General features: G+C 57.0%; 1 protein-coding gene across 13 annotated transcripts in view; it reads left to right on the top strand.

Moving 5' to 3' along the window:
• The first annotated feature begins 237 nt into the window (after positions 1–237).
• Positions 238–26,974, top strand: part of SHANK3 (SH3 and multiple ankyrin repeat domains 3) — a 302,562-nt gene continuing 275,825 nt past the window's right edge. For 8 of the 13 annotated variants that reach the window (XM_054083072.1, XM_054083100.1, XM_054083109.1 and 5 more), the window contains exons 1-3: positions 238–716; positions 7,679–7,825; positions 24,193–24,396. In XM_054083072.1, coding sequence (XP_053939047.1) covers positions 414–716; positions 7,679–7,825; positions 24,193–24,396 — 654 coding nt within the window. In that variant the 5' untranslated portion in view covers positions 238–413. The remainder of the gene's footprint in view (positions 717–7,678; positions 7,826–24,192; positions 24,397–26,974) is intronic. The other 5 variants (XM_054083035.1, XM_054083045.1, XM_054083063.1 and 2 more) reach the window with 3 other exon arrangements.

Below are 26,974 nucleotides of genomic sequence, written 5' to 3'. Positions count from 1 at the left end.
AGCGGGAGGTGTCCCTGGGTTGGAACTGGATGGCTTTGGAGCTCTCTTCAACCCACCCCATTCCACCCCCCCCTCGGTTGCTCTTCACGCTTCGCCTTTAAATCCTCGCGGCCAACTGGAAGAGAGAAAATCAATGAGGACGAGGCCGGTGACCCATCAGGCGCCGTAGGACACTGCACCCCGTGTGGGGCGATCAATGATCCCACCTCCCTGTCCTCGTTAGCTCTCTGCCTCCTAACGAGCCGCGGCCGCCGCAAGGACAACCCTGTCCCCATGCGTTGGGTCTGGAGGACGTAGGAGGTGGTGGCCAAGGACCACGTTGGGTTGGCACCAAGCACCTTGTGCTGCCTGTCACGTGGAGGTGGGATGGAACCGCGGCAGACATCGAGGTCAACCCATCTCCTTGTGGCCGGATGAGGGATGAGGACACCACGAAGCCTTGGCTCTACGTGGTGGAGCTGGCAGGACCTCCAGGACCAACCCTGGCCGGGTGGGGAGTTGTCCCATCGGAAGCCAAGAAGCCACACAGGTCCCCGCGTAGCCCCGTTCCCTCCCCCCATGGAGGCCACCGCGCCTTCTACAGCGACCATCGACCGCCGTCCAGCCGCGGCCACCGCTGGTCAATCAGTAACGTTGGGGCGGTGCGAGAGGACACCTCGGCCGCTCCCATGGGCATCGCCGGCCACGCCAGAGCCCGCGTTCCTCGAGCCTTTGAGGTGAGGACATCGCTCTGGGGAGGGTTGGGAGCTGCTCAACGTGATCCGAGTCTTTGAGGTCCTGGGGGGCCACCAGGGGTTCGCACGGCGCCTCCAGCAGAGCTGCGGTCGGGGTGGTGTGTGGTGGCACGAGCAGAACTGGGGAAGCTGTGGGAGATGCTGGAGAAGGTGGTGGGTCTGGGTTTTGGAGGGAAAAGCGTTGGGTGGCTTTGTAGGTGCTGGTGGAGGTGGGTGGACCTGCTGTCCTGAACCCGGCGAAGCCACCTCGGTGCTGGTCTGGAGTAAGTTGGGTTGAGGTCCGTTGCGGTCGGTGGGAGAGGTGACACCTCAACGGCTTTTTGGGCCACAACCACCGCAGTCCCCGTTCCCAGTGATCCCAGTAGGGATGAGGCCGTGTACTGGGAGGACAAAGTCTTGTGAGGAGCAGCTGAGGGCCCTGGGGATGGAGAAGAGGGGCGGAGGGGGGACCTCATCGTCTGCAACCACCTGGAAGGAGGTTCTGGAGAGGTGGGCGCTGGGCTCCTCTCTGAGGGACAGCGATGGGGTGAGAGGAAACGGCCTCGAGTTGTGCCGGGAGAGGGTTGGGATGGACTTTGGGAGAAAGGTCTTGATGGAAAGAGTGAGGTCACTGCAACCACGGAGAGGAGCCCAGCGCCCACCTCTCCAGAACCTCCTTCCAGGTGGTTGGAGACGATGAGGTCCCCCCTCAGCCCCTCTTCTCCATGCCCAGGGCCCTCAGCCGCCTCTCAGAACCCTCGTTCTCCAGACCCTTCTCCAGCTCCGGGCCCTTCTCCGGACGCTGCAGCCCCTCAGGGTCCTTCTTGGAGTGAAAGACCCAAAACTCAACCCCGGAGTGGAGCTGTGACCTCCCCAGGGGGACAATCCCTGCGCTGCTCCTGCTGCCGCCCCACGGCTGAGCGCGGCCAAGATGCCATTGGCCTTCGTGGCCACCGCGGCCACCGCTGCCTCCTGGTCAGCCGCCAGTGACCAACATCCCCGGGGCCTTCTCCATGGGGCACTTTCCGGCTGCTCTTCCCACGCCTGGAGCTGCTCAGGGTTGTTGGGACCCAAGAGCAGGACCTGACCCTGGCCTGGTTGGACCTCATCCATGGATCCATCCTGGCCAGATCCCTCTGCAGAGCCTTCCTGCCCTCCATCCATGGATCCAGCCTGGCCAGATCCCTCTGCAGAGCCCTCCTGCCTCCATCCATGGATCCAGCCTGGCCAGATCCCTCTGGAGACCCTTCCTGCCCTCCATCCATGGATCCAGCCTGGCCAGATCCCTCTGCAGACCCTTCCTGCCCTCCATCCATGGATCCAGCCTGGCCAGATCCCTCTGCAGAGCCTTCCTGACCTCCATCCATGGATCCATCCTGGCCAGATCCCTCTGCAGACCCTTCCTGCCCTCCATCCATGGATCCAGCCTGGCCAGATCCCTCTGCAGACCCTTCCTGCCCTCCATCCACGGATCCAGCCTGGCCAGATCCCTCTGCAGAGCCTTCCTGCCTCCATCCATGGATCCAGCCTGGCCAGATCCCTCTGCAGACCCTTCCTGCCCTCCATCCATGGATCCATCTTCTCCAGATCCCTCTGCAGAGCCTTCCTGCCCTCCATCCATGGATCCAGCCTGGCCAGATCCCTCTGCAGAGCCTTCCTGCCCTCCATCCATGGATCCAGCCTGGCCAGATCCCTCTGCAGACCCTTCCTGCCCTCCATCCATGGATCCATCTTCTCCAGATCCCTCTGCAGACCCTTCCTGCCCTCCATCCATGGATCCAGCCTGGCCAGATCCCTCTGCAGAGCCTTCCTGTCCTCCATCCATGGATCCAGCCTGGCCAGATCCCTCTGCAGAGCCTTCCTGCCCTCCATCCATGGATCCAGCCTGGCCAGATCCCTCTGCAGACCCTTCCTGCCCTCCATCCATGGATCCATCTTCTCCAGATCCCTCTGCAGAGCCTTCCTGCCTCCATCCATGGATCCAGCCTGGCCAGATCCCTCTGGAGACACTTCCTGCCCTCCATCCATGGATCCAGCCTGGCCAGATCCCTCTGCAGACCCTTCCTGCCTCCATCCATGGATCCAGCCTGGCCAGATCCCTCTGCAGACCCTTCCTGCCCTCCATCCATGGATCCAGCCTGGCCAGATCCCTCTGGAGACCCTTCCTGCCCTCCATCCATGGATCCATCTTCTCCAGATCCCTCTGCAGACCCTTCCTGCCCTCACTCCCACCCAACTTAGTGTCCTGGTCCGAGGTCGCTCTCCCGGTTGATCGAAGAAGGGAGGATGGACGTGGAGGACTCCATAGGTCTACACTGGAGTTGTGGTGGCGTTGGCCATTGTCTTTTCCCAACCGTTGGCAGTTGAGTGTTGGGAGTTATTGGGAATTAAGGAGGGATCGGAAGGTTGGGAGATAAGAACCCAAGACTCATCCCACCAGTGGCCACCTGGAACCTTTGGTTCCTCCCTCTCCTGGTGGAAAAATGGGACCAAAAGAAGGAAAATCGATGGGCGGTGGTGGTGGAGCAGAACTTTCGGTGGAGGCACCCATGGGTCCTCCTGCGTGGTGGGGATTTGATGCCGTGGGGCTGATTGTGAAGGCAGATCCTGGTCCTGGTGGACCTGGGTGGAATCTGAAGGCTGCGATAGCATGAAGAGACGACTGAGGCATTGCTGGTGCTGCGGGAACGCTGGAGCATTCCAGAGAGGACCTTCTGCAGAACGTTGACCCAAACCAGCAGGACCTGCTGAGGCTCTGGAGAGGTGGTGGGAAGAGCTCAGCGCTCTTCCCAGATTCTTTGGGCTGATGGAACCCATCCTGCGTGGTCCTCTGTGCTCCTCCAGCCTTCCTGCACCTCATGGATCCTCGTTGACTCCATGAAGGTGCAGGTGGACACGTGTTATGGGTTTAGGTCTTCCTGCACTGCTGCTCATGTTCCCTCCTCGGGACACTCCAGGCCCTCAAGGTCCTTCTTGGAGTGAAGGACCCAGAGCTGAGCCCAAGAATTGAGGTGTGACCTCCTCAGGGGGACAATCCCTTCCGTGGCCGTTCCTTGAGGTTTGGAGAAGACCTCACCTTGGCCATTCCATACTTAGAGGGGGCTGAGAAGATGGGGAGAAGGTTTTTTTTGGAGGACCTTTAGCAACAGGACAAGGGGTGATGGGTTTGGACCAAAGGAGGAGAAGTTTAGACTTGATGTTGGGAAGATCTTCTTCACAATGAGGAACTGGATGGGCTTTGAGGTCCAACCCAACCCCTTCCATGGTTTGTGTTGGAAGTGGATGAGCTTTGAGGTCCAACCCAACCCCTTCCATGGTTTGTTTTGGAAGTGGATGAGCTTTGAGGTCCAACCCAACCTCTTCCGTGATTTGTGTTGGAACCGATGAGCTTTGAGGTCCAACCCAACCCCTTCCATGATTTGTGTTGGAACTGGATGAGCTTTGAGGTCCAACCCAACCTCTTCTATGATTTGTGTTGGAACTGGATGAGCTTTGAGGTCCAACCCAACCTCTTCCGTGATTTGTGTTGGAACCGATGAGCTTTGAGGTTCAACCCAACCCCTTCCATGATTTGTGTTGGAACTGGATGAGCTTTGAGGTCCAACCCAACCTCTTCCATGATTTGTGTTGGAACTGGATGAGCTTTGAGGTCCAACCCAACCTCTTCCGTGATTTGTGTTGGAACCGATGAGCTTTGAGGTTCAACCCAACCCCTTCCATGATTTGTGTTGGAACTGGATGAGCTTTGAGGTCCAACTCAACCCATTCCATGATTTGTGTTGGAAGTGGATGAGCTTTGAGGTCCAACCCAACCTCTTCCATGATTTGTGTTGGAAGTGCATGAGCTTTGGGGTCCAACCCAACCCCTTCCATGGTTTGTTTTGGAAGTGGATGAGCTTTGAGGTCCAACCCAACCTCTTCTATGATTTGTGTTGGAAGTGGATGAGCTTTGAGGTCCAACCCAACCCCTTCCATGATTTATGTTGGAAGTGGATGAGCTTTGAGGTCCAACCCAACCCCTTCCATGATTTGTGTTGGAAGTGGATGAGCTTTGAGGTCCAACCCAACCCCTTCCATGATTTATGTTGGAACTGGATGAGCTTTGAGGTCCAACTCAACCCCTTCCATGGTTTGTGTTGGAACTGGATGAGCTTTGAGGTCCAACTCAACCCCTTCCATGGTTTGTGTTGGAAGTGGATGAGCTTTGAGGTCCAACCCAACCCCTTCCATGATTTGTGTTGGAAGTGGATGAGCTTTGAGGTCCAACCCAACCCCTTCCATGATTTATGTTGGAACTGGATGGGCTTTGAGGTCCAACTTCCATGGTTCTAAGCTGGGCACACCCATCTTCTGCCCCACGGTGCCGACTTTGCTGCGTGTGTGGTGCTGTCAACCATCGGGATGTCTGGGATGGGGTCATCCAGGGCAGATCCATGCTATGGTGGCCCATCCTTCTTCAACCCAACCGTGGGGGGCACTTGGGGGAGGGCTCCTTTCTTGGTGTGGAGCTTCTTGGTGAGATCCTCGACATGGAGGTTCCACGTGGGGTGGCAGATGTCCTCCACGAGGCCCACAACGTGAGGTTCCCTCGGGGTTCTCCAGGGGGTTCCTGCCATGGAGGTTCCTGCTGGGTGGCTTCGGGGCTTCCTGGGTGGTGGCATCTCCATGGGAGGGGGTCCCTAAGGGGGACACCTTCCTGGGGACCCACCTGAGGGGTCCATGAGTGGAGGGTTGGGTGTCCTCCAGGAGGTCCCTATGGTTCCTCAGGGGGAGTCCCTACAGGGGGTCCCTATGGGGATCTATGGGGGGTCCCTATGGGGATCCCTATGAGATTCTATGGGGGTCCCTATGTGTGTGGGGGGTGTCCCTATGGGGGGGGATCGCTATGGGGGGGTCCTATGGGGGTCCTATGGGGGTCCCTGTTGGTCCCTATGGAGGTCCCTATGGGTCCTCATGGGGGAGTCCCTACAGGGGATCTATGGGGGGTCCCTATGGGGATCTCGATGAGATTCTATGGGGGTCTCTATGGGGGGGGGGGTGTCCCTATGGGGGGGAATCCCTATGGGGGGGTCCTATGGGGGTCTCTGTTGGTCCCTATGGAGGTCCCTATGGAGGTCCCTATGGGTCCTCATGGGGGAGTCCCTACAGGGGTCCCTATGGGGATCTATGGGGGGTCCCCATGGGGATCTCAATGAGATTCTATGGGGGTCCCTATGGGGGGGGTGTCCCTATGGGGGGGAATCCCTACGGGGGGGTCCTATGGGGGTCCCCATGGGGTCCCTATGGAGGTCCCTATGGGTCCTCATGGGGGAGTCCCTACAGGGGTCCCTATGGGGATCTATGGGGGGTCCCTATGGGGATCTCTATGAGGTTCTATGGGGGTCCCTATGGGGGAGGGTGTCCCTATGGGGGGGATCACTATGGGGGGGTCCTATGGGGGTCCCTGTTGGTCCCTATGGGGATCTATGGGGGTCCCTATGGGGATCTCGATGAGATTCTATGGGGGTCCCTATGGGGGGGGTGTCCCTATGGGGAGGGATCCCTATGGGGGGGTCCTATGGGGGTCTCTGTTGGTCCCTATGGGGGTCCCTATGGGTCCTCATGGGGGAGTCCCTACAGGGGTCCCTATGGGGATCTATGGGGGTCCCTATGGGGATCTCAATGAGATTCTATGAGGGTCCCTGGGGGGGGTGTGTGTGTCCCTATGGGGGGGAATCCCTATAGGGGGGGCCCTATGGGGGTCCCCATGGGGGTCCCTATTGGGGAGGTCCTTATTGGGGAGGTCTCTATGCTGTGTCCTTATGGGGGGTCCCTATGGAGGGTCCCTATGGGGAGGTCTCTGTGCAATTTGGGGGTCCCCGTGGGGGGGTCCCTATGGGTCCCTATGTGGATCTGTATGAGGGGTTCCCTCTGGGGGTCCCTATGGGTCCTTATGGGGATCCACATGGGTGTCCCTATGGGTCCCTATGGGGAGTTCCTTGGGGCCTATAGAGGGGGTCTCTGTGCAATATGGGGGTCCCCATGGGTGTCCCTATGGGTCCCTATGGGGAGTTCCTTGGGGCCTATAGAGGGGGTCTCTGTGCAATATGGGGGTCCCCATGGATGTCCCTATGGGTCCCTATGGGGAGTTCCTTGGGGCCCATAGAGGGGGTTTCTGTGCAGTTGGGGGGTCCCCGTGGGGGGTCTCTATGGGTCCCTATGTGGATCTCTATGAGGGGTTCCCTCTGGGGGTCCCTATGGGTCCTTATGGGGGTCCCCATGGGTGTCCCTATGGGGGCGCCCATCGAGGGGGTCTCTGTGCAGTTTGGGGGTCCCTATAGGGGTGTCCTGTGCAGGGTCCCTATGGGGGGTCTCTATGGGGTGGGGGGTGTCCCTATAGTGTCCCTATAGAGGGGTTCTCTGTGCAATTTGGGGGCCCCCGTGGGGGGGTTCCCTAGGGGTCCCTATGTGGATCTCTATGAGGGGTTCCCTCTGGGGGGTCTCTATGGGTTCGTATGGGGGGGTCCCTATGGGGGGTGCTATGGGGGTCCCTGGGGGGGGGGGTCTCTGGAGCCCCTATAGGGAGATCCCTGGGGGGGCCCTGGGTTTCCCTATGGGGGTATCTGGGGGGGTCCCTATGGGGGGGGGTTTATGGGGGGGGTTTATGGGGGGCCCCTGGAGGTCCCTATGGGAGGGGTTTATGGGGGGCCCCTGGAGGTCCCTATGGGGGGGTTTATGGGGGGGGGTCCTTGGGGGTCCCTATGGGGATTCCTTATGGAGGTCCCTGTCTGGGGTCCCTATGGGGGGGGTTTATGGGGGGTCCCTATGGGGGGGGTTTATGGGGGGGCCCTGGAGGTCCCTATGGGGGGGGCTTATGGGGGGGCCCCTGGGGGTCCCTATGGGTATCCTTGGAGGGGTGGGGGTCCCTATGGGGGGGTCCCTGTGGGGGTCCCCGGGCCCCGTCCCACCCCCCGCTGTGTCCGCAGGCCCCCCCCGCGGCCGCCCCGATGCCGCTGAGCGCGGGCGGCAGCGACCATGAGAGCCCGGAGCCCCCCCCGGAGCCGCCCCCGGCCCCGCGCGCGGCGCCCCCCGGCCTCGTCGTGCGCATCGGTGTCCCCGACCTCCAGCAGACGGTGAGTGACCCCCGCCCACCCCCGCCCCATGGATCCTTTGGCCCGCTGACCCATTGCCGACCCCTGCCCCATGGATCCTTTGGCCCGCTGACCCATTGCCGACCCCCGCCCCATGGACCCTTTGGCCCACTGACCCATTGCCGACCCCTGCCCCATGGATCCTTTGGCCCGCTGACCCATTGCCGACCCCTGCCCCACGGATCCTTTGGCCCGCTGACCCATTGCCGACCCCCGCCCCATGGATCCTTTGGCCCGCTGACCCATTGCCGACCCCCGCCCCATGGATCCTTTGGCCCGCTGACCCATTGCCGACCCCTGCTCCATGGATCCTTTGGCCCGCTGACCCATTGCCGACCCCTGCCCCATGGATCCTTTGGCCCGCTGACCCATTGCCGACCCCCGCCCCACAGATCCTTTGGCCCGCTGACCCATTGCCGACCCCCGCCCCATGGATCCTTTGGCCCGCTGACCCATTGCCGACCCCTGCCCCATGGATCCTTTGGCCCACTGACCCATTGGCCCGTTGATCCATTGATCCATTGACCCATTGAGCTATTGACTCATCGATCCATTGATCCATTGGCCCATTGAGCCATTGACCTATTGACTCATCGACACATTGATCCATTGATTCATTGACCCATTGATCCGTTACCCGTTAATCCATTGACCGATCAACCCACTGATCCCTGCCCCATTGACCCGTTGATCCATTGATCCATTGACCCATTGATCCATTGACCCATTGATCCATCGACCCATCAACGCAGTCATCCCTGACCCATTGACCCATTGGCCCGTTGGGCTGTTGACCCATTGACCCATGAACCCACTGATCCCTGCCCCATTGAACCATTGATCCATTGATTCATTGGCCCGTTGATCCATTGATCCATTGACCTATTGACCCCTTGACCCATTCACCTATTGGCCCATTGACTCATTGACCCATTGGCCCGTTGATCCATTGATCCATTGACCAGTTGACCCATTGACCTCTTGGCCCATTGACTCATTGAACAATTGGTCCATTGACCCATTGATCCATTGGCCCGTTGATCCATCGACCCATCCACCCAGTCATCCCTGACCCATTGACCTGTTGGCCCGTTGGGTGTTGACTCATTGACCCACTGATCCCTGCTCCATTGATCCATTGATCCATTGATCCATTGGCCCATTGATCCATTGGCCCGTTGATCCATTAAGCCATTGAGCCATTGACTCGTTGACCCATTGACCTCTTGGTCCTTGGCCCGTTGATCCATTGATCCATTGGCCCATTGATCCATCGACCCATCAACGCAGTCATCCCTGACCCATTGACCCGTTGGCCCGTTGGGCTGTTGACTCATTGACCCACTGATCCCTGCCCCATTGAGCCGTTGATCCATTGATCCATTTACCTATTGACCGGTTGACCCATTCACCTATTGGCCCATTGATCCATTGGCCCGTTGACTCATTGATCCATTGGCCCGTTGATCCATTGATCCATTGAGCCATTGACTGGTTGACCCATTGACCTCTTGGCCCATTGATCCATTGGCCCGTTGACTCATTGATCCATTGACTCATTGATCCATTGACCCGTTGGGCTGTTGACTCATTGACCCAATTACACATTGAGCTGTTGAGACATTGACTCATTGATCCATTGACCCACTGAGCCATTGATCCATTGACCCAATCGCCCATTGATCCATTGGCCCATTGACTTATTGATCCATTGAGTCCTTGATCCACTGCCCCATTGATTCATCAACCCATTGACCTGTTGAGCCATTGATCCATTGATCCATTGACCCACTGAGCCATTGATCAATTCACCTACTGACCTGTTGACCCACTGATCCCTGCCCCATGGATCCATGGGCCCATTGACCCATTGACCCATGACCCATCGACCCAGTGATTCCTGCCCCATGGATCCATGAGCTCTTTGACCTATTGAGCCATTGACCCATCAACCCACTGATCCCTGCCCCATTGGCCAATTGATCCATTGGCCCTTTGATCCATTGATCCATTGAGCCATTGAGTGGTTGACCCACTGACCTCTTGGCCCATTGACTCATCGACCCATTGATCTATTGGCCCTTTGATCCATTGATCCATCGACCCATCCACCCAGTCATCCCTGCCCCATTGACCCGTTGGCCTGTTGGGCTGTTGACTCATTGACCCATTGAGCCATTGAACCATTGACCCATCAACCCACTGATCCCTGCCCCATTGAGCCATTGATCCATTGGCCCGTTGATCCATTGATCCATTGACCTATTGACCCATTGGCCCATTTATCCATTGGCCCGTTGACTCATTGACCCATTGATCCATCGACCCATCAATGCAGTCATCCCTGACCCATTGACCCATTGAGCCGTTGACCCACTGATCCCTGCCCCATTGAGCCATTGATCCATTGATCGATTGGCCCGTTGATCCATTGATCCATTGACCTATTGACCAGTTGACCCATTCACCTATTGGCCCATTGATCCATTGAGCCATTGACTCGTTGACCCATTGACCTCTTGGACCATTGACTCATCGACCCAGTGATTCCTGCCCCATGGATCCATTGATCCATTGGCCCGTTGGGCCGTTGACTCATTGACCCATTGAGCTGTTGACCCATTGACCCATTGACCCAGTGATCCCTGCCCCATTGAGCCATTGACCCATTGATCCATTGACCTATTGACCAGTTGACCCATTCACCTATTGGCCCATTGATCCATTGACCCATTGACCTATTGATCCATTGAGTCATTGATCCACAGCCCCATTGATTCATCGACCCATTGACCTGTTGAGCCATTGACCCATTGAACCATTGACCCACTGAGCCATTGATCAATTGACCTACTGACCCATTGACCCACTGATCCCTGCCCCGTGGATCCATGGGCCCATTGACCCATCAACTCACTGATCCCTGCCCCATTGAGCCATTTAGCCATTGATCCATTGATCGATTGGCCCGTTGATCCATTGATCCATTGACCTATTGACCAGTTGACCCATTCACCTATTGGCCCATTGATCCATTGGCCCGTTGATCCATTGGCCCGTTGATCCATTAAGCCATTGAGCCATTGACTCATTGACCCATTGACCTCTTGGTCCATTGGCCCGTTGATCCATTGATCCATTGGCCCATTGATCCATTGACCCATCAACGCAGTCATCCCTGAACATTGACCCATTGGCCCGTTGGGCTGTTGGGCTGTTGACTCATTGACCCACTGATCCCTGCCCCATTGAGCCGTTGATCCATTGATCCATTGACCTATTGACCGGTTCACCCATTCACCTATTGGCCCATTGATCCATTGGCCCATTGACTCATTGATCCATTGGCCCGTTGATCCATTGATCCACTGAGCCATTGACTGGTTGACCCATTGACCTCTTGGCCCATTGACTCATTGAACCATTGATCCATTGATCCATTGATCCATTGATCCATTGACCCATTGACCCATCAACGCAGTCATCCCTGACCCATTGACCCGTTGGCCCATTGGGCTGTTGACCCATTGACCCATCAACCCATTAATCCATTGACCTATTGATCCATTGAGTCATCAACCCATGGATTCCTGCCCCATTGATCCATGGGCCCATTGACCCATTGACCCATTGACCCACTGATCCCTGCCCCATTGATCCATGGGCCCATTGACCCATTGACCCATTGACCCACTGATCCCTGCCCCATTGATCCATGGGCCCATTGACCCATTGACTCATTGACCCACTGATCCCTGCCCCATTGATCCATGGGCCCATTGACCCATCGACCCACTGATCCCTGCCCCATTGATCCATGGACCCATTGCCCCATGACCCATTAACCCAGTGATTCCCGCCCCATTGATCCTTGGGCCCATTGACCCACTGATCCATTGACCCATTGACCCATTGACCCAGTGATTCCTGCCCCATTGATCCATGGGCCCATTGACCCATTGAGCCATCGACCCATTGATCCATTGGTCCATTGACTCATTGACCTATTGACTCATCGATCCATTGATCCATTGGCCCATTGACCCATTGATCCATTGACCCGTTGATCCATTGACCGACCAACCCACTGATCCCTGCCCCATTGAGCCTTTGATCCATTGATCCATTGACCTATTGACCGGTTGACCCATTCACCTATTGGCCCATTGATCCATTGGCCCGTTGACTCATTGATCCATTGGCCCGTTGATCCATTGAGCCATTGAGCCATTGACTGGTTGACCCATTGACCTCTTGGCCCATTGACTCATTGAACCATTGACCCATTGACCCATTGACCCATTGACCCATTGATCCATTGACCCATTGACCCGTTGGGCTGTTGACTCATTGACCCATTGACCCATCAACCCATTAATCCATTGACCCATTGATCCATTGACCCATTGATCCATCGACCCATCAACGCAGTCATCCCTGACCCATTGACCCATTGACCCATTGACCCATTGACCCATTGACCCGTTGGGCTGTTGACTCATTGACCCATTGACCCATCAACCCATTAATCCATTGACCTATTGATCCATTGAGTCATCAACCCATGGATTCCTGCCCCATTGATCCATGGACCCATCGACCCACTGATCCCTGCCCCATTGATCCATGGACCCATTGCCCCATGACCCATCGACCCACTGATCCCTGCCCCATTGATCCATGGACCCATTGCCCCATGACCCATCGACCCACTGATCCCTGCCCCATTGATCCATGGGCCCATTGACCCATTGACCCCCCATTGACCCATTGACCCATCGGGAGTTCCCGACCTCCAGCAGATGGCGAGTGACCCACAGCGCCCCATGGCTGACCCATAGCGCCCCACTGACCCAGTGATTCTGGCCCTACTGACCCATTGACCCATGGATCCTTGCCCCTTTGATCCATTGACCCATTGATCCATTTATCTGTTGATCCCTGCCCCATTGATCCATTGATCCATCGATCCATTGATCCATTGACCCATTGATCCATTGACCCATCGACCCATTGATCCATTGATCCATCGATCCATGACCCATTGATCCATTGACCCATTGACGCAGTGATTCCTGCCCCATTGATCCATGGGCCCATTGACCCATTGAGCCATCGACCCATTGGGAGTTCCCGACCTCCAGCAGACGGCGAGTGACCCACAGCACCCCATGGCTGACCCATAGCACCCCACTGACCCAGTGATTCTGGCCCTACTGACCCATTGACCCATGGATCCATTGACCCATGGACTCATTGACCCATTGGTCCATTGACCCATTGATCCATTGATCCATTGACCCATTGACCCATTGATCCATTAACCCATTGACCCATAGATCCATTGATCCATTGATCCGTTGACCCATTGATCCATTGACCCATAGATCCATTGATCCATTGACCCATTGATCCATCGATCCATTGACCCATTGATCCATTGATCCATTGATCCCTGCCCCATTGATCCATTGACCCATTGATCCACCAGAGGAGGTGGTGTCATGGTGAGGCCACCAGGGCGGTGGTGACCTTGGTGGCACCATAGGACGTGTTGATGGGACCTCAGACCATGGGGTTGGTGACATGGTGGGACATGGTGGTGAGATCCAGACCATGGGGTTGGTGACATGGTGGGACATGGTGGTGAGATCCAGACCATGGGGTTGGTGGCATGGTGGGACATGGTGGTGAGATCCAGACCGTGGGGTTGGTGGCATGGTGGGACATGGCGGTGAGATCCAGACCATGGGGTTGGTGGCATGGTGGGACATGGTGGTGAGATCCAGACCGTGGGGTTGGTGGCATGGTGGGACATGGTGGTGAGATCCAGACCGTGGGGTTGGTGGCATGGTGGGACATGGTGGTGGGACCTCAGACCGTTGAGCTGGTGGCACCAGGAGCTGAGATGGGACCCACCAAGAGCTAAGGTGGCACCGTGTGACCACCACGGTGACAGTGGTGGCACCATAGGACGTGTTGGTGGGACACCAGGTCGTGATGGAGTTGTGGTGTCCTCAGGAAGGACCTGGAGCTGCTGGAATGGGTCCAGAGGAGGCTCCAAGGGTGATGTGAGGGCTGAAGCGGTGGCTTTGGTGGCTCCTTGAAACTGAGATACTGACAAAAGGGTGGAGATTCACCTCCTCTTCTCCGCTCTGGTGGGACTCAATGTGGACCCTGTGTCCAGGTCTGGAATCCTCAGCAGAAGGAGGAGATGGAGCTGTTGGAAGGGGTCCAGAGGAGGCTCCAAGGATGCTGCGAGGGCTGCAGAACCTCCCGTCCGAGGACAGCTGAGAGAGTTGGGGTTGGGGAGAAGAGAAGGCTCCCAGGAGACCTCAGAGCAGCTTCCAGCGCCTGAAGGGGCTCCAGGAGAGCTGTGGAGAAGCTCTGAAGTGGTGGGACAGGACAAGAGGAACAGTTTTGAGCCGAAAGAGGGGAGATTGAGATGAGATCTTGGGGAGAAATGTTCTCCTGTGATGGTGTGGAGGTCCTGGCCCAGGTTGTCCAGAGCAGTGGTGGTGCCCCATCCCTGGAGGGGTTCCAGGCCAGGTTGGATGGTTCTTGGAGCCCCTGATCCCGCGGGAGGTGTCCCTGGGTTGGAATTTGTTGGCCTTTGAGGTCCCTTCCAACCCAAAGTAGTCGATGATTCTCTGATCTTATTCTCCCTTCTGTCTCTCTCCCGTTTCTCGACCCCCACATTCCATCCAACCTCGTCCTCCGTTTTGGTGTTCGATGTTCTTTAACGGCGCTTTGGGGTCCTTCACCACCACTTTAGGGTCCTTCGCCCTCTGCGGGTGTCGCGGTGGCCGATCCACAGCGACGCCCTTGAACTGAAACCCTCTGAACCTCATGTCCTGGAGCCACCTTAAACCTCTCTGACGCAACATCAGCTCCATCCCCACATTCCGGGGGAGCTCCGTAGAAAGAAAACCCCTTCCAACAGCTCCATCTCCTTCTTCTGCGGAGGATTCCAGACCTGGACACAATTCTCCCGAGGAGGTGTCCCCGGAGCGGAGCAGAGGGGCAGAATCCCGTCCCTCCCTGCTGGCCACGCTGCTCTGGATGCAGCCCAGGACACGGGGGGGTTCTGGGCTGGGACCCCACGGTGGGGCTCCTCTCCACCTTCTCCTCCCCAGCGCCCCAAGTCCTTCTCCTCAGCGCTGCTCCCATCCATCATCCCTCAGCATGGAGGGAAACCATGGATTGCCCCAACCCATGGGTAGGACTTTGCCCTTGGCCTGGTTGAACCTCCTGAGGTTCTCCAGCTCCTCTTCTCCAGCCTCTCCAGGTCCCTCTGGATGAGCTCCTCTTGAGCTTCTCCTCCCCAGCGCCCCAAGTCCTTCTCCTCAGGGCTGTTCCCATCCATCATTCCCAGCCTGGAGGGAAGCCATGGATTGCCCAAACCCAGGGGTAGGACGTTGCCCTTGGCCTGGTTGAACCTCCTGAGGTTCTCCAGCCCCTCTTCTCCAGCCTGTCCAGGCCCTGGATGAGCTCCTCTCCACCTTCTCCTCCCCAGCGCCCCAAGTCCTTCTCCTCAGCGCTGCTCCCATCCCATCATCCCTCAGCCTGGATTGAAACCATGGATTGCCCCAACCCATGGGTAGGACGTTGTCCTTGGCCTGGTTGAACCTCCTGAGGTTCTCCAGCCCCTCTTCTCCGACCTGTGTAGCTCCTGGATGAGCTCCTCTCGACCTTCTCCTCCCCAGTGCCCCAACTCCTTCTCCTCTGGTTGCTCCCATCCCATCATTCCCGGCCCGGATGGACACCTCGGGTCCCTCTGTTAAAGTCACGCTCTTCCTCTCGGTGCTCCGTTGATCGAATCCGTAACTGCTTTTGGCCTCGAACCGCTTCCCGGAGCGCTCCCGACCTTCACAGCTCCATCAGCATCGTTAAAGCCTTGATTGGTTAATTAAAGATCAGCCAACGTCACCGAAGCCTCTTCCGGGCGCGCGGTTGTTCCGACGTCGGTTCTGGAGCATCGATAGATGTTCCCACTTGATTTAATCCCCATCGTTTCACGAAATCGATTCCGGGAATGAGCAGGGAGTCATCGGAGCGAGGGAACCGCGGTGGTGACCCGGAGAAGACAACCGCTGCCTGGAGCGGAACGAAGCACTGTCAGCCTCCGGCATGGATGGGCGCACACTCTCCTGGGTGGAAAACGGTTGGATGGCCGAGCCCAGAGAGTGGTGGTCAATGGAGTTACCTCCAGCTGGAGGTCGGTCACAAGAGGGGTTCCTCAGGGCTCGGTGCTGGGTCCATCCTGGATCAATGACCTGGATGAAGGCATCGAGTGCCCCCTTAGCAAGTTTGAGGATGACACTAAGCTGGGTGGAAGCGTGGATCTGCTGGAGGGTAGGGAGTCTCCAAAGGGATCGGAACAGGCTGGAAAGATGGGCTGAGACCAATGGCACGAGGTTTAACAAGGCCGAATGCCGGATCCTGCATTTGGGGGACAACAACCCCGTGCAGTGCTCCCGAGCAGGAGAAGTGTGGCTGGAAAGCTGCCTGGAGGAGAAGGACGTGGGGGTAATGGCTGACAATGACTGAAGGTGAGACAGCAGTGGCCCAGGTGGCCAAGAAGGCCAATGGCATCTTGGCTTGGATCAGAAATGGGGTCACCAGCAGGTCCAGGGAGGTTATTCCCCTCTGTACTCAGCACTGGTGAGACCGCACCATAAGTACTGTGTTCAGTTCTGGAGCCCTCACCACAAGAAGGATGTTGAGGCTCTGGAGCGTGTCCAGAGAACAGCAATGAAGCTGTGAGGGGTCTGGAGAGGAAGGGTTACGAGGAGCGGCTGAGAGAGCTGGGGGTGTTTAGCCTGGAGAAGAGGAGGCTGAGGGGGACCTTCTTACTCTCTACAACTGCCTGAAAGGAGGTTGTGGAGAGGAGGGAGCTGGGCTCTTCTCCCAAGGGACAGGGGACAGGACAAGAGGGAATGGCCTGAAGCTCCGTCAGGGGAGGTTCAGGTTGGATATCAGGAGAAAACCTTCCTTGGAAAGAGCCATTGGGCACTGGAACAGCTGCCCAGGGAGGGGGTGGAGTCGCCTTCCCTGGAGGTGTTTAAGGAACGGGTGGATGAAGAGCTGAGGGACATGGTTTAGGGAGTGTTGGGAATGGTTGGACTCCATGATCCAATGGGTCCTTTCCAACCTGGTGATTCCATGATTCTGTGAGGCAGCCAGGAGAACATGCGGACAACGTGGAGTTGGGATGGGGATGAGGTCTTCTTCGGATGGGGTCAAGGTGTGCGTGGGGTGGGGTGGAATGGGATACTCCCAGGAGGTATCCAAGGCCAGGTTGGATGGTTCTTGGAGCCCCTGATCCAGCAGGAGGTGTCCCTGCCCGTGGTGGGGGTGGGACCGGATGGCCTTGGAGGTCCCTTCCAACCCAACCCATCCCAGGAACTCTGTGGCGTTCCATTGTGCGGTGGGATTTGCGTTGGGACTCTTATCCGCTTGTCCTGGGTGAACCTGGAGGCCGTGGTTGCTTGGGAACGGCGAAGCTTTCCGGTTGCTCTTGGGAAGCTGCCAGGGCTCCGCGTGGTGGCCACACGTGGGTTGGATCGATGGTCAGAGGAGGGCTTCGTCAATCAATCAACAATCGTCCTCGTTTTCGGGTAATTAAAAGCCACCGAGTAGACGAACGCGTCTCCTCCAGCGTCTCTTCTGCCTCCCTGGGAGCTGTGAGGACGTTCCTTCACCAGGAGGTGGGAAGACCCTTTGGGGGTGGCAGCGCCTTGACCAACACCTCTTGGCCAAAGGGCTTGGGCGGCGTCGGTGGTGGCCACCACAGCTTCTTTGTTGCGCACCGCGGTGGTGGAGAAGGGCGAGGAGGTGCCACCTTGAGCCCCACGTACCCCAACGTGGTTCCTGGTGAGCACCTGGAGCTCAGGGTTGGGTTTTAGAAGGAGGTGGTGGGTGAGATGAGGAACGAATGAGTGGTGTAAAGCGTTGAAGTTCCACCAGAGGATGGATCGTGTGGTGGTGGAGAAGATTGAGGAGGTGCCACCTTGAGCACTGTGGTTCCTTGTGAGCACCTGGAGCTCAGGGTGGAGTTGTAGGAGGAGGCGTTGGGTGAGATGAGGAACGAATGAGTGGCGTAAAGTGTTGACGTTCCACCAGAGGATGGATCGTGCGGTGGTGGAGAAGAGCGAGGAGGTGCCACCTTGAGCCCCACGTACCCCAACGTGGTTCCTGGTGAGCACCTGGAGCTTCAGGGTTGCGTTGTAGAAGGAGGCATTGGGTGAGATGAGGAAAGAATGAGTGGTGTAAAGCATTGAAGTTCCATCAGAGGATGGATCGTGCGGTGGTGGAGAAGAGCGAGGAGGTGCCACCTTGAGCACTATGGTTCCTTGTGAGCACCTGGAGCTCAGGGTTGCGTTGTAGAAGGAGGCATTGGGTGAGACGAGGAACGAATGAGTGGCGTAAAGCGTTGACGTTCCACCAGAGAATGGTGGAGAAGATTGAGGAGGTGCCACCTTGAGCACTGTGGTTCCTGGTGAGCACCTGGAGCTCAGGGTTGGGTTTTAGAAGGAGGTGGTGGGTGAGATGAGGAACGAATGAGTGGTGTAAAGCGTTGAAGTTCCACCAGAGGATGGATCGTGCGGTGGTGGAGAAGAGTGAGGAGGTGCCACCTTGAGCCCCACGTACCCCAACGTGGTTCCTGGTGAGCACCTGGAGCTCAGGGTTGGGTTGTAGAAGGAGGCGTTGGGTGAGACGAGGAACGAATGAGTGGCGTAAAGCGTTGAAGTTCCATCAGAGGATGGATCATGCGGTGGTGGAGAAGGGCGAGGAGGTGCCACCTTGAGCCCCACGTACCCCAACGTGGTTCCTGGTGAGCACCTGGAGCTCAGGGTTGGGTTTTAGAAGGAGGCGTTGGGTGAGACGAGGAACGAATGAGTGGCGTAAAGCATTGAAGTTCCATCAGAGGATGGTTGTGTGGTGGTGGAGAAGATTGAGGAGGTGCCACCTTGAGCACTGTGGCTCCTGGTGAGCACCTGGAGGTCAGGGTGGAGTTGTAGAAGGAGGCGTTGGGTGAGATGAGGAACGAATGAGTGGTGTAAAGCATTGAAGTTCCACCAGAGGATGGACTGTGCGGTGGTGGAGAAGATTGAGGAGGTGCCACCTTGAGCCCCACGTACCCCAACGTGGTTCCTGGTGAGCACCTGGAGCTCAGGGTTGGGTTTTAGAAGGAGGCGTTGGGTGAGACGAGGAAAGACTGAGTGGTGTAAAGTGTTGACGTTCCATCAGAGGATGGATCGTGCGGTGGTGGAGAAGATTGAGGAGGTGCCACCTTGAGCACTGTGGTTCCTGGTGAGCACCTGGAGCTTCGGGCTTGGGTTTTAGAAGGAGGTGTTGGGTGAGATGAGGAACGAATGAGTGGCATAAAGTGTTGAAGTTCCACCAGAGGATGGATCGTGCGGTGGTGGAGAAGATTGAGGAGGTGCCACCTTGAGCACTGTATACCCCAACGTGGTTCCTGGTGAGCACCTGGAGCTCAGGGTTGGGTTTTAGAAGGAGGTGGTGGGTGAAACAAGGAAAGAATGGAGTGAAGCGTTGAAGTTCCACCAGAAACTGGAGCAGCAGGTGAGTGCTGAAGCAATGGCCTTTAGAGCAACCCAACGGGAGGTCGTTGGTGAAGGAACTTCAAGGGTAGAGCAGATGAGAAGGTGGGAACGATGTGGGTTTATCTTTTGACTCCAAACACTTATGGTAGGACAGAAGTTCCAGGCCAGGTTCCTTGGGCAACCGGATCCAGTGGGAGGTGTCCCTGCCCATGGCAGGGGTGGAATGGGATGATCTTCAAGGTCCTTCCAACCCAAACTGTTCTATGAGAAGAAATGAGAGAGGAGGAGCTGTTGGAGGCGTCTTTAGCAAAAGCCTCGGTGTTGGTGTGGATGGAGAGCAGAAGAACTTGGCTGTGGTGTGATGGTTATTCCATGAGTGGAAGAGTGTGGAGAACCTCATCGCTGTCTGCAACTGCCGGAAAGGAGGTTCTGGAGAGGTGGGCGCTGGGCTCTTCTCCCAAGGGACAGCGATGGGATGAGAGGAAACGGCCTCGAGTTGCTCCAGGGGAGGTTGAGGTTGGACATCAGGAGGAATCTCTCCATGGAAAGGGTTCTCCGGCCGTGCCAAGGCTGCTCAGGGCGGTGGTGGAGTCCCCATCCCTGGAGGGGGTTCAAAGCCGGGGAGATGAGGTGCTCAGGGATGGTTTAGTGGTGGACACATTTGGTTGGACTTAGATGATCTCCGAGGTCTCTTCCAACCCAGTGATTCTGTGAATCCGAATGATCTGGAAGAGCATTCCTTGGGAGGTTTAACCACAGTGCGGTCAGAAAAGGGCATCACCGTGATCTGCTCTGATCCTTTCATGAGAGAAGGAAGAGCACGGAGGTGACCGCTGGGGGTTGTCCTGATGGGAACGCTTCTAGGATCATGGCATGGGTTGGGTTGGAAGGGAGACCTCAAAGCCCATCCAGATCCAACCCTTTGCCATGGGCAGGGACACCTCCCGCTGGATCAGGGGCTCCAAGAACCATCCAACCTGGACTGGAACCCCTCCAGGGATGGCGCAGCCACCACTGCTGTGGACAACCTGTTCCAGGGCCTCCTCAACCTCACAGAAGAACATTTCTCCCCAAGATCTCACCTCAATCTCCCCTTTTGCAGCTCAAAACCGTTCCCCTCTTCCTGTCTCTGCTCTCCCTGATCCAGAGCCCCTCTCCGGCTCTCCTGGAGCCCCTTCAGGCTCTGGAAGCTGCTCTGAGGTCTCCTCGGAGCCTTCTCTTCTCCCCACCTCTCTCCGCCTGTCCTCGGACGGGAGGTTCTGCAGCCCTCGCACCATCCTTGTACCCCAAACCTCTGTTGCTGTCACTCCGTCCCTCTCCTGGTGTTCCGAAGTCCCCCTTGTGGCTCAGTGAAGGCTCCTGGCTCGATGCCGAGGAGCTCCGCCTTCTCCTCCAGGACGCTCCACTCCATCTTCGTCTTCGTTCAAACCCCTCAGTGCTTTTGGTCACCTTTTGTCTTCTTTCCCTTTTAACCTCTTTCCTGTTTCCGTTGTTTCCGGGATGACGCGGCCACCAGACCTCCACGTGACGCAGAAGATCTGGATGTGCTGCCAACTCGCGGCGGTCGGAGCGATCCTTTCCACCCAGAACCCGGCATGGGCTCCACGTCGCTCTGCTGAGGAGCTTCCATGGCACCAAGGGTTGACCTTCGCCTTTGTTTGTCGTCTTCCTTGTCTTTAGGGATCCAAAGGACCTATTTTTGGCATCTGGAACTTTGGAAACGCGTGCAGGATGAGAATCGGAATGGGATGGGTTGGAAGGGACTTTGAAGCCCATCCGGTTCCATCTCCAATCATGGAATGAGTTGTGTTGGAAGGGACCTCAAAGTCCTTTCAGTTCTCAACCAAATCATGGAATGAGTTGTGTTGGAAGGGACCTCAAAGTCCTTTCAGTTCCCAACCAAATCTTGGAATGGTTTGGGTTGGAAGGGACCTCAAAGTCCTTTCAGTTCCAACCTGAATCATGGAATAGTTTGAGTTGGAAGGGACCTCAAAGCCCATCCAGTTCCCAACTGAGTCATGGAATGAGTTGGGTTGGAAGGGACCTCAAAGTCCTTTCAGCTCCCAACTGAATGATGGAATGAGTTGGGTTGGAAGGGACCTCAAAGTCCTTTCAGTTCCCAACCAAATCGTGGAATGGGATGGGTTGGAAGGGACCTCAAAGCCCATCCATTTCCAACCCTTTGCCACGGGCAGGGACACTTCCCACTGGATCAGGGGCTCCAAGCCCCATCCGACCCGGTGCTGACCTTCATCATACAATCATGGAATGAGTTGGGTTGGAAGGGACCTAAAAGCCCATCCATTTCCCAACCAAGTCACAGCTCATCAGTGATGACCTCCTCCAACCCACCGCCGTCGTCCTCCTAATAGGGGACTTTCCTTCCTTGGCTGCGAGATCCTTTCCGTTGGCATCCGTTGCGATGATGACCTTCACAGAGGAGCTCCGGAACTCCTCCTTGGATGACTCCCAGGCCTTGGTTGCTCGCCAACCTCGCTCACTTTCCGTCAGGCTCTTCCTCGGCCTCGATGACTTCAACCCCATTGTCCTTCTGCCGGTGGTGGGGCAGGAGGGGCCTCTTTTTCTCTTCCCGTTCCGATGGGGACTCTCATTTGCTGCAGGAAATCGTTTCCTTGGATGGATTCCATATCTCTGTGGCTTTGGCTGCTCTGCCTTTACCTGGAGAGGCTGGAGAAGAGGGGCTGGAGAACCTCAGGAGGTTCAACCAGGCCAAGGGCAACGTCCTACCCATGGGTTGGGGTTGGAATCCCTGGGATCACTCCAGGATGGGGATGATGGATGGGAGCAGCGCTGAGGAGAAGGACTTGGGGAGATGATGAGAAGGTGGAGAGGAGCCCCCCCGTGGGGTCCCAGCCCAGAACCCCCCCGTGTCCTGGGCTGCATCCAGAGCAGCGTGGCCAGCAGGGAGGGACGGGATTCTGCCCCTCTGCTCCGCTCCGGGGACACCTCCTCGGGAGAATTGTGTCCAGGTCTGGAATCCTCAGCAGAAGGAGGAGATGGAGCTGTTGGAAGGGGTCCAGAGGAGGCTCCAAGGATGCTGCGAGGGCTGCAGAACCTCCCGTCCGAGGACAGCTGAGAGAGTTGGGGTTGGGGAGAAGAGAAGGCTCCCAGGAGACCTTATGGAGACCTTCCAGTGCCTGAAGGGGCTCCAGGAGAGCCGGAGAGGGGCTTCTTCCAAGGTCTTGGAGTGACAGAACGAGGGGAACGGTTTTGAGCTGCAAGAGGGGAGATGGAGGTGAGATCTTAGGGAGAAACGTTCTTCTGGAAGGTTGGAAAGACCCTGGCCCAGGTTGTCCAGAGCAGTGGTCACTGCCCCATCCCTGGAGGTGTTCAAGGCCAGGTTGGATGGTTCTTGGAGCCCCCGATCCAGCGGGAGGTGTCCCTGCCCATGGATGGGGTGGGACTGGACGAGCGGGAATGGCTTCAGGTTGCACCAGAGGAGGTTCAGTTTGGATATTGGGAAATGTCTCTATGGAAAGAGCGGTGAAGCCCCGGCAGAGGCCACTCAGGGCAGCGGTGGTGTCTCCATCCCTGGTGGGGCTCAAAACACGTGTGGCTGTGGCACTTCAGGACATGGTTTGGTCATCACGATGGGGTTGGGCTGATGTTGGCCTGGAGGAACTTGGAGGTCTCTTCCAACCTCAGTGATTCCGTGACCCTCAGTGGAGATGTGTGGTTCCTTCTCTTTCCGGGTGCGTGTCCTGCTCCGGAGCAGGTGTGGGGTGGTGGTGGCAGGAGCTCAGGTGCTTTGGCTCCACCTCTGGAGATGCTGCTGAGGGTGTGGACAGCGTGGGGTTTGGGTCCATCTGTGTGTGGTTTCTCTGCTCTGGTGTCAACTCCTTCATGGACAAAATGTCCCTTGGACACCGCGTCCACCTCCCGTTGCGAGGGTGATGGTGGGGAATGAGAAGGTTGGGCAGAAACGTGGTGGTGCCTTCAGGCAAGGCCGGTCTTCTCCTCAAGCCTGAGGAGAAACACTCCAGGAGGAAACCAAAGTGATGGGATCAAGGGAAAGGTTGAGGGCCAAACTTCATCCCAAGGACCTGGGAGGAGAAGGGCGGCTGCTGGTGGGGACAAGCTGGGTGAGACCAGGCTGAGGTGCCACCAGCGTGGTGGCATCCTCTCACCTTCCTGCTCTTCTCCTGCAAGAGTGGATGCTGTGAGGACCGTGGTGCCGCCTCGGTGGAGGGGACGTGGCGGTGACCACTGCCAACCCCACCGCGGCCGATTGGGAATGTGGAGTGAGGTCCTCAGCTGTAGAGAACCCAACCTGAAGATCACGGGTTAACTATTTGGTGCCTTTGGGTCCTGAGGAGGGAATGAAGCTGCTTGGGGTCCTGGGGGAAACCACCGCTGTCACCGTCTGAGCTGAGGAGGTGCGGAAAGGCTCTTCTCCTCCCACTGGGAGGACCTCGGTTGATGCCTCCACCTTCTGGTGGGGCTCAGGGTGCTGCTCTCTGTCCCTCCTTTATTTGCCCCCCAATGGAGTCGGTGGTGGAGAAGTCAACAGACTCTTCTCATATCTTAGAGGACGTTGTCCCATCGAGGGTTTGAGCTTGCCCTGAACCCCACAAAATGCTGTGGGGGCTCCTTTGAAGTCTCATTCTTCTCCAACTCTTCTGATTTCCCCCTTCTCATCACCCACTGCCATGGCAACCATCATCTTCCCCGTTTTCTCCTCCTCTTTGGTGTGACCGTTCCTGGGGGGGTGGACCTCGGTGGCCCTCGGCTTTAACCTCTCGCCGTGTCTCTCCACAGAAGTGTCTACGGTTGAATCCAGACGTTCCTGTCTGGATTTCCAAGCAGCGAATCCTCTGCACGTTGAACCACAGCCTGAAGGACGTTCTCAACTATGGGCTCTTCCAACCGGCCTTCAACGGGCGGGCTGGGAAGTTCTTGGACGAGGAACGGCTGCTGAGGGAGTATCCGCTCAACCCAGACACTCCCGTCCCCTACTTGGAGGTAAGGGTCTTCTTCTTTTTGTCTTCTTCTGGTTTACGTAGACGTGGGAGGAGAATCCCAGAAGGGTTTTGGTTGGAAAAGACCTTTAAGAACATCGATGCCAACCATGGATTCAGATCTTCTAAGTCCACAACAAAACTGTGTCCGCAATTACAACATCTACTCATCGTCTATGAAAGCCCTCCAGGATGGGGACTCCACCACCGCCCTGGGTGGCTTCGGCACAGCCGGAGAACCCTTTCCATGGAGAGATTCCTCCTCGTGTCCAACCTGAACCTCCCCTGGAGCAACTCGAGGCCGTTCCCTCTCATCCCATCGCTGTCCCCTGGGAGAAGAGCCCAGCGCCCACCTCTCCAGAACCTCCTTCCAGGTGGTTGGAGACGATGAGGTCCCCCCTCAGCCCCTCTTCTCCATCCCCAGGGCCCTCAGCCGCCTCTCAGAACCCTCGTTCTCCAGACCCTTCTCCAGCTCCGGGCCCTTCTCCGGATGCTGCAGCCCCTCAGGGTCCTTCTTGGAGTGAAAGACCCAAAACTCAACCCCGGAGTGGAGCTGTGTCCTCCCCAGCACTGAGTCATGGACTCAGAAGGTAGTTTGGATTGGAAGGGACCTCAAAGCCCATCCAGTTCCACCCCTGCCATGGGCAGGGACACCTCCCGCTGGATCAGAGGCTCCAAGAACCATCCAACCTGGCCTGGAAGCCCTCCAGGGATGGGGCAGCCACCACTGTTCTGGACAACCTGGGCCAGGGCCTCCACACCCTCAGCGTGAAGAAATTCCTCCTCATGTCCAGTCTAACTCTGCCCCTCTCCAGTTTATCCCCGTTCCCCCTCGTTCTGTCACTCCAAGACCTTGGAAGAAGCCCCTCTCCGGCTCTCCTGGAGCCCCTTCAGGCTCTGGAAGCTGCTCTGAGGTCTCCTGGGAGCCTTCTCTTCTCCCCAACCCCAACTCTCTCAGCTGTCCTCGGACGGGAGGTTCTGCAGCCCTCGCAGCATCCTTGGAGCCTCCTCTGGACCCCTTCCAACAGCTCCATCTCCTCCTTCTGCTGAGGATTCCAGACCTGGACACAATTCTCCCGAGGAGGTCTCCCCGGAGCGGAGCAGAGGGGCAGAACCAAGGCATTGGTGATCACCAAATTAATCCGGATTAGGTGTAGTACCGGCATTCCCGGTCACGTTTGTCCGAGCTCGGGCGGCTTAGAGAGGGTAAAACCTTCTAAAGAGACTTTGTGAGTCAAAGATAGCACAGGAGCTCTGCATTTAGAATCATGGAATCACCAGGTTGGAAGGAACCCATGGGATCATGGAGTCCAACCATTCCGAACACTCCCTAAACCATCAGCACCTCATCCACCCATCCCTTAAACACCTCCAGGGAAGGTGACTCCACCCCCATCCCTGGGGACCCTCTGCCAGTGCCCGATGACTCTTTCCGGAAGAGGTGTTCTCCTGATGTCCAGCCGGAACCTCCCCTGGTGGGCTCTTCTCCCAAGGGACACGGGATGGGATGAGAGGGAACGGCCTCAAGTTGTTTCACGGGAGGGTTAGGTTGGACATCAGGAGGAAGTTCTTTCCAGACAGAGCGGTGAAGCCCCGGCAGAGGCTGTCCAGGGCGGTGGTGGCATCTCCATCCCTTGGAGGGGTTCAAAAAGCCCATGTAGATATGGCACTTCAGGCCATGGTTTGGTCGTCACGGTGGGGTTGGGGTGATGGTTGGATTGGATGAGCTTGGAGGGCTTTTCCAACCTCATCAACTCTCTGGTTCTACACCATCGAAGTCAGTGAGATGATGAACCTCCAGGAACGAGGACTGCTTGTGAGGAAAGGGCTCTCGTTGTGAGAGCAAAGCCTTCAAAGAAGATCTTTGAGCCTTTGGTTGAAGAAACCTTCCAGCGATTCCCCGGGTGACGCTGTGGCTCAGGTGTCTCTGTGGTCCTTCAGCGTTATCCCGACCAGGACTGAGTGGGATTGAGGAGTGGTCGGTGTTGGATCCACATCTCGATGGTGGTTGTTCTGCTTGAAAGGACATTGGAAAGTGGTTTGACGTGGAAAAGAGCAGCGGAAAGGGTCTGAGGGACAGAAGATCCCTCACTGAGAGGTGTTGAGTGTAGATGCTTCCAGAGAAGCCGTCTGGAGCCCACGTGTGTACGAATCTTGGAATCCTTATGGTTGGAGAGGACCTCTAAGGTCAAAGCCAACCATCAGCTCAACCCCCTGAGCCTTCTAAACCATGTCCAGATGTCACATCTACGTGGTTTTTGGAGCCCTCCAGGGTTGGTGGCTCCACCACCTTCTGGGCAGCCTCTACCAGGGCTTCACCACTCTTTCTGTAAAGAACCATTTCCCGATGTCCAACCTAAACCTTTCCTGGTGGGACTTGAGGCCGTCCCATCCGTTGTTCCTTGGGAGAAAAGACCACCACCCACGTAGGGTTGGAACTGGATGACCTTTAAGGTCCCTTCCGACCCAAACTATTCTATGATTCCGTGACTCCATCCTCCTTTCCAGGAGATGTGGAGGACAACGAGGTGTCCCCTCAGCCTCCTCCATCCCCAGGGCCCTCAGTTGCCTCTCAGAACCTT

The sequence above is a fragment of the Cuculus canorus genome, chromosome 1 (genome assembly GCF_017976375.1).
Source record: "Cuculus canorus isolate bCucCan1 chromosome 1, bCucCan1.pri, whole genome shotgun sequence".
Lineage (NCBI taxonomy): Eukaryota > Metazoa > Chordata > Aves > Cuculiformes > Cuculidae > Cuculus > Cuculus canorus.
This window is presented reverse-complemented; position numbering and strand designations above follow the sequence as displayed.